Below are 20,328 nucleotides of genomic sequence, written 5' to 3' on the forward strand. Positions count from 1 at the left end.
TGAGAGAGGAGAAGTCATATTTGCATCCATCACTAGATGGGTGCAAAGGGACAGACCTCAAGAAAGATGGGTCCTTCCACCAGGGGGATTGCAGTCTCTGGGAATGGAAGATTGATAAGGACCTTGAACAAAGACTGTAGCTTGTTAAGTTAGGTCTTAGCCATTAGAAAGTGTATTTTTATTTTTGTTTGCTTTTAATCCTTTCTACACTTTATTCCTTCTACTTGGTATTGCTTAATCTATGTCCTTTTGTTAATAAACTTGTTTTATTTTTACAATGAATCAACTTAATGTGATGTTTGAAGGGAAGGGTGTATTTATCCCCATTAAATTAATAAGCTTTTGTCTCTTTAAAGGACAGGAATGGACACTTCAGGGCAAACAATTTTGGGTAAATTCAGGACTGAGAGTGTATTAAGTAGTAACCAAGGCTGGTGGAAGCCAGGGTGGGGCTGTTGTGCTGTAGGCAGGCTCCTGGGAGTCAAAGATGCTGATGCAGGGATGTACAGCACACAGGCACTCAGGGTGTGACCTGCATGCTTGTCTGCTGGTGTACAGGATGTGAGCCACAGCATCAGAGCATTTAAGGCACCCAGGATTACAAAGCAAGCAATGACACAACGCCTCACTGGTCTAGATTGAAACCCAGAACATGACATCCTCAACCCCAAAATCTGAAATAGAGACCAAACTTACCTGAAAGGAATGATTACTGCGATGAGTTTGCTCTGATGAATCAATCATTAGCTAAGGGAAGAGGTGAATGTATTCTCTGAAATATGCAGCTACTAGTACTAAGCATAAACACCCAAAGAATTGTAGACAGATGAAAAGGGGGCATATGTAGTCAGAGTAGTTGTTTCCCACACAAATGTTCAGAACTTTATGTAGGGAGGTCTAATAAAAATGAATAGAACATGAATATTTCAGACTGAGAGCTCAGAACAAGTCTTCACTGAAAAAAGAAGGGATACAAGGATTACTGATGCCAATGTCAAAAGAGATGAAACTGAAGCCATTGTGAGGGCTGGCATCAGAAGAAGTAAAAGAGGTGTGATTTGTTCATAGAAGTTCTACAGGTTTATTGAGATCTTCTTTGCTGTCTTCTTCAGAGTCAGACTGAGCGATACCCATCTTTTATATTAGTCAAACATGGTGAAGGCTCTCCAAGAAGAAAGACTACGGCTGATTTTCTAGGCCAGTTAGTGGTGGAAAATGTCAGAAACCACAGACTTCTGTGGTGATCTCATGGCAGGCATGTCCCATTAAGTCGAAGGACAAGGTGACTGCTGCCATAACTGACACATCAATGTGCCATCATACTATATGGATAAGAGACCTGTATGACCTGTGAAAATGCTGCACAGCTTAGTCAAAACTCAAGGAAGGCCTCAAATTCTTAGAAGCCTCAAAACATGAGCACTCACTGTGTAACCCACACACCTCCCAGGTGTGGTGTTCTGTCCCATCTAGTGGTACCAAGACCACTTGGTGCCACTAGACCACCAGTGGTGGGCAACCGTCAGGGTAATCTGCTGGCGGGCCGCGAGACAGTCTGTTTACATTGACCGTCCGCAGGCACAGCCGCATGCAACTTCTAGTGGCCGCAGTTCGCCGTTCCTGGTGCAGGCTGCAGGGCCGTGCTGGCTGCCACTTCCCGCAGCTCCCATTAGCCAGGAACAGTGAACTGCGGCCACTGGGAGCTGCGGGCGGACATGCCTGCGGATGGTCAATGTAAACAAACTGTCTCCCGATCCGCCAGCAGATTACCCTGATGGGCCGCGTGCAGCCCACGGGCCGCAGGTTGCCCACCGCTGACTTAGAGAGAGAGATTAATGAGTCTGCTCTAAAGCCTTAGCTAAGGGCCATATGCAGGGCCGTCCTTAGGCATATGTAGCATATGCGGCTGCATAGGGCACCTGAAAATTTGGGGTCTTCCTGGGTCTTAGTGTCCACCCTCCAGTCCCTATCCCTGTTCTGACCCTTCCTGCAGGCTCCCACCACAGCTGGCTGCTGCAGACTGGTGAGTCTTCCTCCAGAGGGGATCTAGTACTTAAAAGTGAACAAGCCTTCCAGCCTGCCAGACCTATTAGCACAACATTGAAACTGTTAAAGAGCCATTCAAGTGGTAATGAAGCCATTTAACAGGCATTTGCCAACCCCCAAGTATATACTGTCAGTTTCCGAATTTACTGACAAAAACAGTTGTGCGTTACTGTAATATTTACTCAGAACATGTTAGTCTACAGGACCTTAGTTTAAAATTTGCTTTAAAAATATTTCATTAGTGTGTTGCTGAAGATTATAAAATCATATCTCTAAAAAATCCTTGCATAGATTTTTAGATGTACAGTCTGAGTATTCATCTTTAGCCTTAAATGCTTGGATCTTCAGACATATAGTTTTTAAATAAATCCTTCAAAAGACCACCCTTATCTAAAATACACATGTGAGCCCGGGCTGCTGTCGGGCATAGGGGCACCAGTTTAAAAATACTGCATAAGCCCTATTAAATCCTAAGGATGGCCCTAGCTATATGGCTTTTAATTCATGCAGTAGAGGCTCATGCACTAAGCTTCAGAGGTCCCAGGTTCAATCCCACCCATCAATACTGGGGTATGTCAGTGTTGTAACTGCACTAGGGTTGCCACCTTTTTAATGGCTGGTAACCGGATCCCCGAGGTCCCACGCCTGTTGCTCACTGGATCATCTCCATGCCCCACTTCCACTTCCAGCTGGGCTCCTTCTGCTCTGGGGCTGGGATGAGAGCTGCTGCAGCCTGACAAGGAACCTGCGTGCAGGTAGACATCAGCCCCGGATGAGCAGGAGCTGACGCGGGTTAATGATCCTGAACTTCCCAGCGCCCCACGGTAACCAGACTTTGGTATCCGGTCAGTACATCTGACACTGCCAGGTCCCCTTTTCGACTGACTTTCCAGTCAAAAACCGGGCACCTGGCAACCCTACACTGCACTTGAAGAGGAAGTTTTGTCAAAGTCCTCTTGTACATAGGAGTTCCCAGGATGAAACTCAGGCCATAGTGCTGGTAAAGCCAAGGAAGAAAAAGGGACAGTTGGGGAAGATCTACTGAATGGAGCTTTGATAATTTGAGTCTTGGAATTCAGTCATGTTTGGTGAAATCAACCTAATTAAATCAGTATCTGGTCTTAAAGGCTTGGAACCCACATATACAAAAACTACCAACCTGTTCCCATATTTATTGCACTTAACAATGCTTCTTCAAAGGCAGATTCAAGTGATAGGATGAAGGGGACTGAGCCAACCTCTTCTTCCTTTTATTTTTAATACTTCTATCAAGGAGCCTGTGATGGTGTATACAAACCCCACACTGGGACAGAAGGGGTTAAAGGACAATACTGGGCCCAGCTAGCCCCTCCCGTCCAACCCTGCAGAGCATGCTCCAACTGGAGACAGGGTTGAAAAAGGAGCAACCCAGCTCACAAAGCTGAGACTTGCACAGACCTACTCTGCAGGCCGCTGCCAAAAGGAGCTAGAGACACCTCCCTGAAATACCAGGACTATATGCTGAACCCAGTTGGTGCTGGCGGTTTGGTTTCCTTTTTATTTTTTCTTATCTGGGATCAGAAGCAGAGAGAGCAGTGCTAGGAAGCAACCCAGGGAAGGTAACACAGAGGGTCCACCTCCAACCCCGGGGTCAATGCTACTGACTCTCCCAGGGCCCTGGGTCAGAGCCCAGTGGAGTGGGCAGGCCTGGGCTCCCCTATCACTACCCCACAACTGAGTGGGTGCTAACCACTAGGCCACCCAGCCTACCAAGGACCCTACTATAGACAGGGCCGGCTCTAGCTTTTTTGCCGCCCCAGGCAAAAAAGCCTCCGGCTGCCCCCCCCCCCAGGGGGGGGGGGAGGGAGGGTGGCCGGAGCCCCGGGGGGAGGGCGGCGAGCCCCGGCGGGGGCTCTGCTCTCCCCCCGGCGGCCGGGAGGAGGGCACCGGGGGGGAGGGCGGCTGGAGCCCCGGGGGGAGGGCGGCAAGCCCCAGCGGGGGCTCCACTCTCCCCCCGGCGGCCGGGGGGGAGGGTGGCGAGCCCCGGCGGGGGCTCCGCTCTCCCCCCGGCGGCCAGAGCGCCGGGGGCAGGGCGGCGAGCCCCGGCCGGGGCTCGGCTCTCCCCCGGGCGGCCAGAGCGCCGGGGGCAGGGCGGCGAGCCCCGGCTGGGGCTCGGCTCTCTCCCCAGCGGCCAGAGCGCCGGGGACAGGGCAGCGAGAGGGCGGCGAGCCCCGGCTGGGGCTCGGCTCTCTCCCCAGCGGCCAGAGCGCCGGGGGCAGGGCGGCGAGAGGGCGGCGAGCCCCGGCTGGGGCTCGGCTCTCCCCCCGGCGGCCAGAGCGCCGGGGGCAGGGCGGCGAGCCCCGGCTGGGGCTCGGCTCTCTCCCCAGCGGCCAGAGCGCCGGGGACAGGGCAGCGAGAGGGCGGCGAGCCCCGGCTGGGGCTCGGCTCTCTCCCCAGCGGCCAGAGCGCCGGGGGCAGGGCGGCGAGAGGGCGGCGAGCCCCGGCTGGGGTTCGGCTCTCCCCCCGGCGGCCAGAGCGCCGGGGGCAGGGCGGCGAGCCCCGGCTGGGGCTCGGCTCTCTCCCCAGCGGCCAGAGCGCCGGGGACAGGGCAGCGAGAGGGCGGCGAGCCCCGGCTGGGGCTCGGCTCTCTCCCCAGCGGCCAGAGCGCCGGGGGCAGGGCGGCGAGAGGGCGGCGAGCCCCGGCTGGGGCTCGGCTCTCCCCCCGGCGGCCAGAGCGCCGGGGGCAGGGCGGCGAGCCCCGGCTGGGGCTCGGCTCTCTCCCCAGCGGCCAGAGCGCCGGGGGCAGGGCAGCGAGAGGGCGGCGAGCCCCGGCTGGGGCTCGGCTCTCTCCCCAGCGGCCAGAGCGCCGGGGGCAGGGCGGCGAGAGGGCGGCGAGCCCCAGCTGGGGCTCGGCTCTCCCCCCGGCGGCCAGAGCGCCGGGGGCAGGGCGGCGAGCCCCGGCTGGGGCTCAGCTCTCCCCCCGGCGGCCAGAGCGCCGGGGGCAGGGCGGCGAGAGGGCTCGCCGCTCTCCCCCCGGTGGCCGGGGGGAGGGCGCAGGGGAGGAGGGCGGCCAGAGCACCGGGGGGAGGGCGGCGAGCCCGGCTGTGGCCCCGCTCTCCCCGGCGGCCGGAGCGCCGCGCCGCCCCCCTCCAGGTGCCGCCCCAAGCACAAGCTTGGTGGGCTGGTGCCTGGAGCCGGCCCTGACTATAGAGCCCAAAGGCTTCATATATAAGGTATCAGCCTTTGGGATCCAAGCCTTTAGAGGAATGACCCAGAAATAAAAATCTCCAGAACAAAGAGCCAAGTTAGAAAGGTTGAAAGATTTTAGAGCTGAGTGATGTTCAGATCCAACACATGGATCTATCCCACAGAAAGTGCTGATTGAGCTATAATTGCCTTCTCAATGAGAAGCAAATTAAATCAATGAATGCCAGGCATGATGAACCTGAGAGATGAATCCAGTGCAAAACTCAGCACCTTCTTGCCAAATGCCCTTCAACCAGCTATTTAAGAAATAAACTAACTGGTCTGTAATGGTAATGAATATTCAGGTTATACAAGAAGTGTATCAATCAGTTACAATCTCGGGTGTATCAACCCTCAACAGAGTGGCAAGAATCCAATGAGCACCAACCACTGAGATGGAACCTGACCAAACAACTTTGAGACGGAACTGGTAACACCGCCAATGCACCTTCAGCAACAATTCATCTGAGGACAAAATCAATATCATAAACAGGGGCCTATATGATGGCATGGACCAAAAACAAGTAGACTAATGTTAAATATATATGTGTGTGTCAATTGTTACCTTTACTATTAATGTCAAACTTAACTAACAAAACTTATATAAAACATAAACGAACAGCCAAGGCAGCAATGGAGAAGAGTGGCAAATGTTTCCAAGCCTCACAATCTGTGGCAACAAAAATGGTACTAAGGGATTTGGGGGCTGTGAGTCCTTTTATTGCCAACCAGGCAGACCTGTGTGGAGGAATATAAGCAATCCCAACAGCCACTACTTTCTAGATCGCTCCAAACTTTTGGAATTAATAGTATGCATGTCTCAAGAGTGGCACACTGCAGAATCAGAAATTTAAGCTTGAGGCATTCCTGTCTTGGTTGCATTCAGGGACCCAGCACCAGGAATAGGGATCTATCACAACTGAAGCTTTGTTCATAATGCTCCTTTTTAAGTTCTGTATTTATAATACACTGAGAAAGTAAGTGGGGAAAATACAAACTATTAGACGTTTAAAAGATAAATTAAAAATTGTTTCTGAGAAGGCGACTGCCTCTTTAAATTGCGTGCACTTTGAAAACTGAGTTTAGAGACAGCAAAAGGAACTCAGCACATAGGAAAAGCAAGCAGTGCAGAGTTAGAATAAGAGAAAACATATCTGTGAGAAGGCTTACTCAATTTCTCGCTTTTATATAATGTTGAAGAAAGTAACAGAGTGATTTAGAAAATGATTTTATTACTGGGTGTTTTTTAAACACACACAAAAAAAGAGAAAAAATAGAGAAACTAGAGTTAACAAAACCATTTAAAAAAGGGGGAAATTGTTAACAATTGAGAGTCCCTCCAAAGCATAGTAAGTGGAAAAGTCATGTTTACCTGTAACTATTTCAAATTAGAAACTAATTTGAGTGGAGGAGAAAATGATAAAATTATCAAAACGTTCATGTTGAGGGAAAAAACAACTTTATACTCAAAATAAGCAAGTTAAACATAAGAGATGAGAAGATCCTCAACCTCATTCCACAAAACAGTTTGCACCACAAAACAGTTGGAAATACACCTGATGGCCCAGATCTACAAAGTGACTTAGGCATCACAACAGAGTGTCACAATGCCTAACTTTTATGCACCTAGAAAATCAGTGAAACAACAATGTGATGCACAAAGCCTGAGTTAAGTGCCTGAGCTCCCTATCCAATGATTGGGGAGGGATACAGGCATCTTAGAATGTGATCCAGCACATTAGGTGGGAAGCTGACTATGCTAGCCAATGGCAGATGCCGACAAGAGGAGTGTGGCCCGAAGGCCTGCCATCTAAGGAGTTAGATGCTTACGCCTGGGCACTGGGGAGTCACCTACCTTTGTTTGTGATCCACAGCCAGAACGCATCTCCTGAAGTCAGGCAGTTTAGGTGAAAAAGCACCTGCCTAACTCCATACAAAACAGTAGGAGGAAGAGGAGGTCCCCCCCTTTTAACTTTTAGGCTACTGCACTCATCTGGGATGTGGGAGACCTGTCTTCATTTCTCCCCACCACCTGCCGGGGAGAGAGGATTTGAATAGGGTCTCCTACCTCTCAGGTGGATGCTCTAACCACTGAGCTATGGGATATTGTGATTGGGGCTCCCTCAATCAGTCCTGTTGAAGCTGTTCTACTTTGTATAAATCAGTGTTTCCCAATTGGTGGGCTGTCAGGCCTGAATAGGTGAGCTTCAGAATTTTTTGAAAAAGTACATGTGAGAACAAGGGGGAGAAAGCTGCCTTCTGATTGGCCATCTGCCTCACTACCCCGCTCTTCCAGGGGTGGAGCAACCAATCAGAGCTCAATCTCCCTCTCCTCCCCCACTCCCATCCTGCTTGAGCAATAGCTCGGCTCCTCTGCCCCTCCCCTTCCCTCCTTCAGCCGCCAACTGGGGGTGGGGGAAAGAGTCCCTGGAGCTCAAGGTGTGCTGTGGCAGAGAAAAGGTCGGGAACCATTGGTATAAATAATTAAATAGTCACTGAGTGACAGAGATAATGAATGACTCTTTAATCTGATGGTTAGGGCACCCACTATGAGGTAGGAAACCCTGGGTACAGTCCTCTTGCTCCAGTGACTACTTAATTATTTATTTAGCTAGCTCTTCCAGGGACTGGGTTAAAGGCCATTCTCAGGAGAAGGCAGGTATGGCTGAAGTACATCTGCATTCCAGCAATTCTCAGCTGCCCTTGGGGAGTTGGGCAGCAGAGTGTAATTTAGAACAGTTTTGAGACTCTTATCAGTTACGCTGAGAATAAGGACAGACCTCAGCAAGTCTCAGGATCAGGAAGTTGGCAAAATGGCTAACGTTACCTTTCCACTTTTCTCCTCCCTCAGCCGCACCAAACATAGTTTGGTCACAGTGGACAATCTGGCATGGAAGTTGTGAGGTTTAATGAACATAAAATGTGTAAGGATATAATTTATTCTATTTTTTAAAATGAATATTGAAAATTATCCTGGTTCTGAGTACTGTGCTTATTATACAGTACACTCACTCTTTTTTCAAGGGCTGAGGTAACGTAGTTAACATAATAGCCCCAGAAGGCAGGGAGTAAATCTCAGACAATCTCAGAGAAATAACTGAGCTATATTGATTAAAAATATATCCCAAATTTAAAACAATAAAGACACTTGACCAGAAAGGAGGTATAGCATTTTAAATTTTCTAACTAACCTCTGAATTCTGTTTATATCCAAGTTTTTGCTGCAGTTTTGTATAGGATTTTTTATTTGTAAGTGATTCTTTAACTTTAGGAACTGGGGCAGAGAGTACTATAAACACTGAATTTCTGGTCTGATGCGAGGAGGAGTGCAGACTGTATTGTTTTTAGTATCCACTAGCAGTCGTCAAAAATGGCATAGTAGTCTAAAAGGCGAGTTAAAGATCTATTGCTATATTACAATTGCAATAATTATGGGATGTTTGGAGTGAGATAATAGCCATTAAGATAAATTAATTGAAAAAGTATTACTGTAGTCAGACCAATATATATCCTAAGTCCTTAATAATGGCCACCATTGTATATTGACTTTAACATAATGGTGAGAGCAGGAAAACTCATGTAGTAATACTTAGGATTATGGAGAAAATATCTACCTAAATATTATGTGAAATGCAATAATTCAGCAAACAATTTTCAAAAGCTTATATCCAAAGAGTCTGTGCGGGACACTAAAATAGCACACACTGGATGATAGCACATACCCATCTGGCATCCTACATTCCAGAATTCTTGAGGATTATAATTAGAAGAGGTTGCTCTAGTCCCTTTGGGATAAATTCTTGTAATAAATTTGGCAGTATGCAAAACAAATTCATTAGCTGAAAAGAGAATAAAAAAAATTTAAGACAGGCATTACTAAAAAATACATATAAACAGATCTTGTTTCAAATAAATAATCAGATTATGTGATTTTTAGTCCTGATACAATTAACAGAGTAGTGATGTTCATATTTCTTTAAAATATTTCCCTGCCTATCTAATGTTACCTAAGTATGTGCACTACTTTTTAAAAAAAAGACTAAATTCATAGTTAAAATCCATATAATTTGGTAATAATTAGTAATAGTTACTAAGGATGCAGTGACCTAGCTGTTTTCTTCTAGAAAATATTTCACTATTTTTGTTGGTGGTGGTTTGGGTTAATGTGTATGTTTTACACTAAAAATAAGCATAGCCTTTTAGGGAATGGGGAGGACTGGAAATAAGAAATGTGCTATAAAACCATTTATCACTACAAGTGCTAAGTAGGTAAATTCTAGCCCTGGTTGATATTAGCTAAAAGTTGTTCACTCTTGATTGCTGTCTCATGACCTACATACAATGAATTACTAATTTGGCCCAGTGAAAAGGTTTCTATATCACAAAACCCACAACATTTAATTGATAACCTTGTTCGGTCTTTGGAGAGAGGCCGGCTATTCAATGGGCATGGAGATTGACCTTCTCACTTCTAGAAGTGTTCACCTCTTGAACAGGTCTGAAGCACACTGGAAGGGAGGAGGTAGTTTTACTGTTACCAGTACTATTCCTGTGTTGTAATTAATCAGAGAACTTCAAATCTTCAGCATCGTGAAGCTGACAGCTTAAGGGCATAAGCTGGGTTGCATAAGGGCAGCTTCGCACCACTTTTCTAGTGGTATATAATTGCAACAATTGGTATATATAAATATAAATATATAACCCTTGTTATATAATTGCAACAAATCTTGTACAAAATGTGGCATGTAAGATGCCTATGGAAAGGTTATGATATGCTGAATATGATTATGCTATTTGTGTGCATTTTTCAGTTTTGTATTTGAAGTGATGAGTATTGGCTCTATACCTGTATTTCAAATGTTTGCTCCTGGGGTAACGGTAGTTAGCCAGCACATCTTGGAGGGACTATTCAAATTGAGTGGCCCATCAAAAGAACATTTAACTGACAATGGACCATGGGAGACGCCCATCTACACTTAATGGAATTTCCTGCTATGACTAACTGGAATCAGGCATCACATGTGACTTCCCCATGTGACTCCAAACACCATCTTGCTACCTGTAATTTTCCAGAGAGATTTGTTTGAAACAATGGATTCTATCCACATGGCAGAAGCTATAAAAGACCCTGGAAACACCTCCATTTTGCCTCTTTCCTGCTCAAACCTCTAGACTTATACTAATGGGAGCATTCTAACCAAGGGACTGAAGTCCTTCCAATGATTTGGAAGCAACCAGAGACTTATCAAGCCATCAGTTTATTCCATCACTTCTACAAGCCTGAACCAAGAACTTTGCAATTACTGTATGTATTTGATTCCTTTAACCAATTTTAACTCGCACCTTTTTTTCTTTCTTTTTATAAATAAACCTTTAAATTTTAGATACTAAAGGATTGGCATCAGCTTGATTTTGGGGTAAGATCTGAGTTATATATTGACCTGGGTGTGTGGCTGGTCCTTTGGGATCAGAAGAACCTTTTGTTTGATGAGACTAGTTTTAAAGAACCACTTATCTTTAAAACCAGCGTTTTTGGTGGTGATACAAGGACTGGAATGCCTAAGGAAACTGCTTTTCTGACTTCTTGTTAGCCAGTGTGGTGAAACAGAAGTTTACTTTTGTTGCTTATTTGGTATATCTTATGGAAGAATAACCACCAATTTGGGGTGTGTCTGCCCTATTTCTCAGCAGTTTGTCCTGAATTTGGTATTCTCAGTTGTGACCCACAAAGGCATGGTTACACCTGCCACTGAAGAATCTGCACTGTGCAGGAGGATTCTCAGGTGGCATAGAACTGCCAGAGAAGCTTCTATGCCAAACTTCTTCCTTGTGAATAGTGATATCGAACTGTCCTAACATTCCCACAGGTCTGTTGGCAGCTGGCTCAAGTTAAAGCAGCCTGAGGCTGCCCTAAATGGTGCTCGGGGACCAGAGTGGTGCAGACCAGGCCAGAATAGTAATTCTACATAATTCAACTTGGCTCTGAGGGCAAACTATGTGCTTTGGGGGTTATTCTTCCTTCAATCTGCACATGCAATTGTCATTAAGGCAAATGGGAGTGCATATACACATCAAAAGGAGAATAAAGCCCATTATATGGTAAAAATGTGTTCCATATATGTTCAAGTACAGACTCAGAACTATTTGGTACAAACACACCCATAATTCTTTGCAACAAAACATAATGTATTCATATGGTTCCTTTACTATGCAATGTTTGTTTTTATGAGACAATATGAATTAAAAACAATACTGAACAAAATATTTTATTTAGAAAAAATATTTCCTTTTGCTTAATAAAGCAATAAATGCAAATCTGCAACACAATTGCCAGAATATTTCTAAAACTGCATTATAAAACAAACCAATAAATTGAAGACTATATGTTTCATAATGTTTATTGACTGTTCTGACAGCTAAGCAATGAACTATGGCAACATTATAACTTTTATCTGATTAAACCAAAAGAAATTACCTGTCTGTTTGGCAAGTTTTCGTGCTTTAGTCTCTCCAATTGAATTCATTTCATAGAACTTCTGATTAGCTCTTGAATGCTCAAAACTTTTAAACTTTTCAGCTTTGGTATAAATCACAAGTTCTGAGAGCTCCATGGCCAGTTTTACCTTCTTAATCTATAAATATAACATGAGATAACTGAAGAATATACATTTTAATATTTTCATATATTTAATTACTGTTACTGCCAATCCAGAAAATAACTTTCAATGATTTATGCATGAAGATACTAAAATGAGAGAAGCCACATGAATCTCTATATGCTCTAGGCCAGAGTAGGCAGTGCGTTATATTGTATTTGGTAAATACAAAATACCAGCTACATACAAATAATGTATATAAATGTACAGACCTATGAAAAACAACATTAGTTTACTTACCAAGCACAGAAACAGGGAAATAATAATCCTTTCCCATGTGGCTCTGTGTAGGTGAAACTGCATCTGCCTATCTATAACTTAATGTTCATCCAGCATCCCTCACTGTGGTATCAGACAACCTTATGAATTTTAAAAAAGAAAACTGGAAGTTCACTGATCATGAGCCTACCCTTCCCTCCCCAAGTTCTATCCAATGGTGTCAGTTATTAACTTTTGGGGGGGTTAACATTTTTATTATTGTGGGAAACTATGGTGAATTGATGGGTCCGGGATTGCCAACCCCAAATGTTCAAAAATCGTGAGTCTGGCCCCCAGAAATCATGATATTGGCTTTAAAATCATGAGCTTTTAAAAATAAAATATTTGAGTGCTTTTTATTTGCCTTCTGGCTTTTGTGCTTTTTCAGTTCAAATATTCCAGCATTTCTCTGCCACCAAGAGGATTAGCAACTTAGCTTTCTTTTTTAAAAATGAAAGCTGAGATTGTGATGTATTCACATATCTCCTTGTTTTAAGAAAAAAAGCAACTATCATAAGACTCGTGATAAAAATCACAAAAGCTGGATCTTATATATTGTGACTTATGAGGTCATTCTGATGTTAAAAAAGAAAGGAATTCTATAGACCAATAAAAGTCTATCACCATCAATCTTAAGCCTTTCTCTGGTTGCCAGCTAAACTGCTCCTCAGTAATACTGATAGCATAGCACGTTCTGGTCACAGAGAGAGAAAGACGTTCTTCAGGCAGTACAGATCCAACCCATTAAGACCTTCAAAGAGTAGGACCATCACCTTGTACTGGATCCAGTATTCAAAGGGGAGTCAATGTAGTGACTGACAATGTGTGCTTGGCATTTCTCAGGAGGCATGCTGCTGTTTTCTGAACCAATTAGAGATTTTCTGAGTTTGTAAACTATGTCAGACTTATAAAACACTGCAATAATTCAGCCTGAAGGTCACAGAATCATGGATAACTATAGCCTAGTCCATATCTGTGACTACTGGGTACAGTCTTCTGGTCAGCAAAAGTGGATGAAAGCCTTTCTTCTGGCCATCACTATTTGGGTCTCAAATATCAGAAAGAAATCCATAAAGACCCTAAGGTTACACACTGTTCAGCTAATTTGATCAATAGAGGATGACAGTAATACTGCCAGCTAACTCTTTGAAATACATCTCTTTTCTCACCAGCATTACCTCTGTCTTGCCAAGCTTCAGTATGATCCAGCTGTGCTTGATCCATGCAATAATATCACTTAGGTGTTAGGAGACATGGTGATAGTATTATTGGCACCTGATGTAAGGGAGCAATACAATTGTATGCTATGTTTCAACTGCTAGCCTATAAGACCATCGTGTCTCAATATTCCTCAATGATTTTACACAAATGTTCAATAAGAAGGAGAGGACAGTGCCCTTTTCAACTCCTTAAAAGAGAATTTGAGGCAGAGGTACAATGGACCATCATCAATCTATGGGCTTAAGCGGAGACAAAGGACAAGCGCCATCTCAGTGGGCTGCGTCTTATCTACACAAGTTCTCAAAGTTAGTTCAGTAGCATCTCACCTAAACAGAGGTATTATACTCTCACTCAGTATTGCACTTTCTAATCTTCATGGACACTGGCTCTTCTCTCTTTTCAAGGGAAAAAATTAAACCTCTTGGGGGTAAAGCTATTTTGATTGATTGGTTGATTTGTACTTTTAGTTGCAAGTCATTGCTTATTTATATGGCGGCAGGGAAAGAGGGATGGTGGAAGGAGGTGAGAGTCCTGAAAGTCATTCTCATGGTCAATTAAATCACATGCTACATATCAAAACAGGAATATAAATATGGATAATACCAGTCTATTGCCTGGTTCTGGGAATGTGATAGGTTCCCCTGTTTGAAGGAAGAAAACGGTTACTCACCTTCTCGTAACTGTTGTTCTTCGAGATGTGTTGTTCGTATCCATTCCAATCAGGTGAGTGCGTGCGCACATGCACGGTAGCTGGAAGATTTTCCCCTAGCAGCATCCGTCGGGTCAGCCTAGGCGCTCCCTGGAGTCACGCCTTCATGGCACTCAATATAGAGCCCAGCCAACCCGCCACCCCCCCAGTTCCTTCTTGCCAGCTACTCTGACAGAGGGTTAGGACTATGGGTATTGGAATGGACATGAACAACACATCTCGAAGAACAATAGTTACGAGAAGGTGAGTAACCATTTTTTCTTCTTCAAGTGCTTGTTCATGTCAATTCCAATCAGGTGACTCACAAGCCTAAATTCAGGAGGTGGGGTCAGAGTCTTCCACTGATTGGAGCACTGCTCGTCCGAAGGCCGCATCGTCTCTGGCCTGTGCCAGGAATGCTGTTGATGAAGCCTGCACCCTGGTAGAGTTCGCAGTGATTGGAGGTGCGGGAACCCCCGCCAGGTTGTAGCACTCACGAATGCAGGATGTGATCCATGACGAAATGCATTGTGATGACACAGGCAGACCTTTCAGTCTGTCTGCCACTGCCACAAATAACTGGACCAATTTTCTGAACGGCTTCGTTCTCTCGATGTAAAAGGCTAGCGCCCTGCGGACATCCAGAAAGTGAAGTCTCTGTTCCTTGCGGTGGAGTGCAGCTTAGGGTAGAAACCAGGAGGAAGATGTCCTGGTTGATGTGAAACTGCGACACAACCTTCGGGAAGAAAGCAGGGTGAGGCCTGAGCTGAAACTTGTCCTTATAGAACACGATGTAAGGAGGCTCTGATGGTAGGGCCCTGAGCTCAGACACTCTCCTGGCCGAGGTTATCACTACTAGGCACGCCACCTTGTAAGAGAGGTAGAGCAGGGAGCATGTTGCTAATGGTTCAAAGGGGGGGTCCCATGAGCCTAGAGAGGACCAGGTTGTGGTCCCAGGTAGGGACCGGCTGACAGACGTGGGGTACAGCCTGTTGAGCCCTTTTAAAAATTGGCTGACCATAGGTTTAGCAAATACCAATCCCTCCCCCCCCATGCCCAGATGGAGGGTGGATATGGCGGCTAAGTGCACTCTTATTGAAGACAACAAAAGCCCCTGCTGCTTCAGATGGAAGAGATAGTCCAGAATGAGCGGCACTGAGGCTAGTGTCAGGCATGAATGGCGCTGTGCCTACCAGATCGAAAATCTCTTCCACTTGGCAAGGTAGGTGGCTCTAGTAGAGGGTTTCCTGCTGCCAAGGAGGACTAGAAGAACCTATTCTGAACAGGAAATCTCCATCAGGTTCAATCATGGAGCTTCCACGCCGTGAGATGAAGCAACACAATTTTCGGATGTTGAAGACGACCATGATCTTGCATCAGAAGGTCTGGGAAGAGTGGAAGGGTGACCAGGGCTTCCATGGACATGTCTAGGAGAGATGTGTACCAGTTTGGATGGGGCCAGGCTGGTGCTATCAATATGACCCAAGCTCATTCCCTCTGGATCTTGAGGAGTACCTTGTGAACGAGCAGTATGGACAGAAAGGTGGAAAGGAGATGGCCTCCCCGTGAAAGAAGGAAGGCATCCACTCTGGAGCTCTGGCTGTGATTCTGGAAGGGGCAGAACTGCTGGCACTTCCTATTATGTCGCGTGGCAAATAGGTATATCTGGGGAAAAACCCACCTATGGAAGATTGAAAATGCAATGTCCATGTGAAGGGACCACTCATGGACTTGAAACGACCTGCTGAGGTGGCCCGCCAGCTCGTTTTGTACCCTGGGGAGGTACGACACATGCAGGTGTATTGAATGCTCCACACAGAAGTCCCACAGCATGAGGGCTTCTTGGCAGAGGGAACAGGAGCGTGCACCCCCCTGTTTGTTGATGTAGAACATTGCTGTTGTATTGTCTGTCATAACAGATACACAATGTCCCATTATGTGTGCATGGAAGGTCTGGCATGCTAGGTGCACCGCTCTCAGCTCTCTGCATTGATGTGGAGAGCCAGGTCTGTGTGAGACCAGAGATCTTGGGTCCTGCGGTCTCCTAGATGAGCTCCCCAGCCCATGCTGATGTGTCCGTCACTAGCAACAGAGACGGCAGCAGAGTGGTGAAGGGGACCCCTGAGCATACCTCCTGAGGGTCGAGCCATCACAGGAGAGAGTCAAGGAGCGGGCGAGGCAGGGTCACGATCCTGTCCAAGCTGTCCCGGGCTGGGTGATACACTGACGTGAGCCACAACTGAAGAGGTCAAAGCCTGAGTCTGGCATGCTGCACCACATAGGTACAGGCAGCCATGTGTCCGAGAAGCTTCAGGCAGTTTCTTGCTGTGCTGGTGGGAAACTGTGTGAGGCCTCGAATGATGTTGGTGAGGGCCTGAAACCTCACTTCCGGCAGGTATTCCCTGGCTTAGGTCAAGTCCAGTACTGCCCCTATCCTCTGTACAGGGGACAGAATTGATTTTGCTTCATTTAGAAGAAGACCCAGGTTGTCGAAGGTGGCTCTGATGAATCTGACCCGAGCTTCCACTTGGGTCCTGGAGCGGCCTCTGATCAGCCAGTCGTCGAGGTACAGAAACCCCTCTACCTGGCGCCTGCACAAGAAAACGTCGACAACTGCCATGCACTTGGTGAAGACTCAAGGTGCTGCTGACAGGCCAAATGGAAGGACTGTGAATTAGTAGTGGGTATTGTTTACCACAAACCTGAGATACTTTCTATGGGGCTGGGTAATAGTGATATAAAAATATGTGTCCTTCAAGTCGAGGGCGGCATACCAGTTTGCTGGATCCAGCGAGGGGATGATGGAGGCCACAGAGACCATGAGGAACTTGAGTTTCTTTATGAACTTGTTGAGTTCTCACAGGACCAAGATGGGCCTGAGGCCGCCTTTGGCTTTTGGTATTAGGAAATACTGGGAATAGAAGCCCTTGCCCTTCTGCTCCTGAGGAACCTCTTCTACTGCCCCTAGCGATAGGAGCGAGTGCACCTCCTGTATAAGGAGTTGCTCATGAGAGGCATCCCTGAAGAGGTGAGGGAAGGGGTATGGAAGGGCATGAGGGCACAGAATTGGATGGAGCACCCAGCAGTTGGAACTGATACGCTACCATGCATGGTAGAAAGGGGATAGTTGGGACGAAAAGGTAAGGCGGGGTGGATCCAGATATTGCTCTGGTGGCCCATCCTCGACTGCACCTTCAAAAGGCTGGTTTGGCCCCTGAAGACGGCTTGGATTGTCCCAAGCCCTGGCCAGAGGGTTGACACAGCTTTCTCCTGCTGCTCCGATTTCTCCTTCTGGAGCCATCTTGGAGGTTCTGGTGACTGAACTGGAAGTGTCTCCACTGCATTGAAGGTGTATAGGGTCCTAAGGACCTCAAGGTGACTCTGGAGTCTTTAAGGCTGTTAAGCCTTTTGTCAGTCTTTTCTGAGAAGAGAGTCTCACCCTCAAAAGGCAGGTCCTGAATGGTTTGCTGTACCTCGTAGGGGAGACCAGAAACCATGAGCCCCTTCTCATAGCCACTCGTGTGGCCACCTCTGCCCCGTCAAGCACCGCCTGAAGGGACACCCTTGAGATGAGTCTCCCTTCATCAACCAATGCCAAAAACTTGGCACAGGAGTCCGAGGGGAGCAGCTCCCTGAATTTGGCCATTGCCGAGCAGGTGTTGTAGGAGTACCTGCTGACCTGCTGATTGGATATGCAGAGCTGCAAGCCCCCAGTGGAGTAGACCTTTCTTCCATAAAGGTGAAGTCTTTTCACCTCCCGATTCTTCAGGGAGGGTCCCTGGAAGCCCTGACACTCACGTTGGTTGTCAGCATCAACCACAAGAGAGTCAGGTGTGGGATGAGTGTATAAATGCTCATAACCCTTGGACGGCATGAATTAGTGTCTTTCATTACGCTTAGCCACAGGGGGCAACGAGGCTGGGGTCTTCCACAGAGTTTTCGTGGTGTCAGAGATGGTCTTTATGAGGGGCAGGGCAATAGGTGCAGGTCTGGAGGGGTCGAGGATATCCACCATTGTATCTGTATCCTCCACTACCTCCTCCACCTGAATGCCCAGGCCCTGGGCAACCCTCCACAGCAGTTGCTGCAGAACCCTGTTGTCCTCCAGGGCCGGGACTGTCGCCGTGCCCGCCAATGCCTCATCTGGCGAGGACGAAGAAGAGACCCCCATAAGGAGTCGCTGCTTACTTCCTTCCGTCCCCAAAGGGTCCCATGGCATCTGGATTTCCTAGCCCAGTGCCGACCTAGATGGTGTCGCACTCCTCAGTGTAGGGGCTGCATACACCAATGCAGGCACCACCAGTGCTGAAAGTGCCATAAGTGCCGATGTCGTTCTTAATGTCGGAATCGCCGCTGGTGCTGGTGCCGCCGGTAGCTCTGGGCCTGGTGCTGGCTGTGCCGGAGGCACCGAAATAGTAGTGCAGGGTTGTAATGGGCCTGTACCTGACCATGCTGGTGCTGGCGGGGGAAGAAATGAGGCCGAGGACACCGACATCACCCTGGAATGAGACCCTTGGCTGCGACCTTGGCTTTGATGAAAAGCCCAGGGAGTCTAAAAGGGCCATTGCGCCGGGAGCTGCCATTGGGCAGGCCACTGTGCCGGGTAAGGGTGCCGGTCCCGAGTTGACATGGACTGTCTGCTCCGACTCCTCCAGGACCGATATGAGCCCAACTCAGAGTCGGAGGTGTCTGAAAACGATGACCACAGAGGAGCGGTATTTCTAGGCATCGTGCTTTCACACTGAGGGATCAGGGATTGGCATGGCTGGGTGTCCTCCGGTGCTCGGGAGTGAGGCAGGGGGGTCAGAGATCGGGGGGCTATCACAGCGGGCTTTCCCCTTGAAGGAGCCTGGGAAGCTACCGGTGCCAGCGACTTATCCTGTCTGGGTGGAGAGAACAGTGCCGTGAGGTGAAGCAGTTCTTGGGCCACCTCAAACGCCTCCAGTGTCGAAGTGAGGTGCAGCTCACGGCTTGGCTTGGCCTCAGCCGCCCCTCTACGCGGGCAGGAGTTGGCGCGACCGTCACAGGTGGAGCAGCACTAGTGTGGCTCGACTCAGATCTAACAGTGGCAGGCTCCTTAGGTCTAGAAGGGGGAGACTGACCCCTCTCTGACCTCTTCAAGTTTTGCAAACGGTGCCTGTGTGCAACATGTGAGCCGTGAGTGGAGCCAGGACAGTGTCGTGAGTCCTTATCCTTACCTGGCACCGGTGCCTGTGCTGACGATGCTGGAGCGCTCCACACTGAGGAGGAGGTTCTCGGCACAGGGTCTGTCAACCCAGGGTCAGACGGGGGGCGTAGTGCTGCCTCCATCAACATAACCTTCAGGCACTGCTCTGTATCTTTTAAAGTCCTGGGCCAAAAGGTCTTACAAATGACACAGCGATCCTTCTGATGGCACTCTCCTAAGCATCTTAGACACGAGGTGTGAGGATCGCTAGTGGGCATACACTTGCCGCACGCTTCGCCGACTTTGAAGCCCGGAGACCCTGGCATGCCCTGGTGTCGGGAGAGTGTAGGAGGGGATTCCCCCCCCCCCCAAAGGAAACTTATCTAACACTAATGAACTACTAACTACTATCTGTTAATGAACAATGGAGAACTAATGGAGAACAATATAAGAACAATGCTGAATGTGCTTGTTGAGACAAGAGCATAGGAAAGTTCCAGCTAACCGTCACTGGTAGTAAGAAGGAACTGAGGGGATGGCGGGTTGGCAGGGCTCTATATTGAGCTCCATGAAGGCGCAACTCCAGGGGGCGTCCAGGCCGACCTGACGGATGCTGCTAGGGGAAAATCTTCCGGCTACCGTGCACATGCGCGCGCACACACCTGATTGGAATTGACATGAATAAGCACTCGAAGAAGAACTATGAGTTCTGTAATTAGGGGGCAGAAGAGACCTTAATTTCCCTCATTAGACAATAAGAGCTTGCATTATTTAATCTAGGGTGACCAGACAGCAAATGTGAAAAATCGGGACGGGGGTGGGGGGTAATAGGAGCCTATATAAGAAAAAAAAACCAAAATCGGGACTGTCCATATAAAATCGGGACATCTGGTCACCCTACATTATTCACATGTTGTAGTACTGACGTTTTATAGTGCTTTCATGCTGCTTGATTGAAGAGTCTGAATTCTTTGAGAGAGGGAAAGTCATTATGGATCACATACATGCTGACAGGCCATCTTGCATTCAGGTGATCTTTTCCATTACTTAGGTTGATAGTCCTCTTC

At 47.5% G+C, this 20,328-nt stretch overlaps 1 protein-coding gene across 1 annotated transcript in view; it reads right to left on the bottom strand.

Annotated features, from left to right (window-relative positions):
- Nucleotides 1-20,328, bottom strand: part of PLCZ1 (phospholipase C zeta 1) — a gene marked incomplete at its 5' end in the record, with an annotated part of 126,223 nt that overhangs the window by 40,781 nt on the left and 65,114 nt on the right. The window contains 2 exons of the mRNA XM_065423279.1: nt 8,994-9,110; nt 11,747-11,897. Coding sequence (XP_065279351.1) covers nt 8,994-9,110; nt 11,747-11,897 — 268 coding nt within the window. The remainder of the gene's footprint in view (nt 1-8,993; nt 9,111-11,746; nt 11,898-20,328) is intronic.

Source organism: Emys orbicularis, chromosome 1, assembly GCF_028017835.1.
Source record: "Emys orbicularis isolate rEmyOrb1 chromosome 1, rEmyOrb1.hap1, whole genome shotgun sequence".
Lineage (NCBI taxonomy): Eukaryota > Metazoa > Chordata > Testudines > Emydidae > Emys > Emys orbicularis.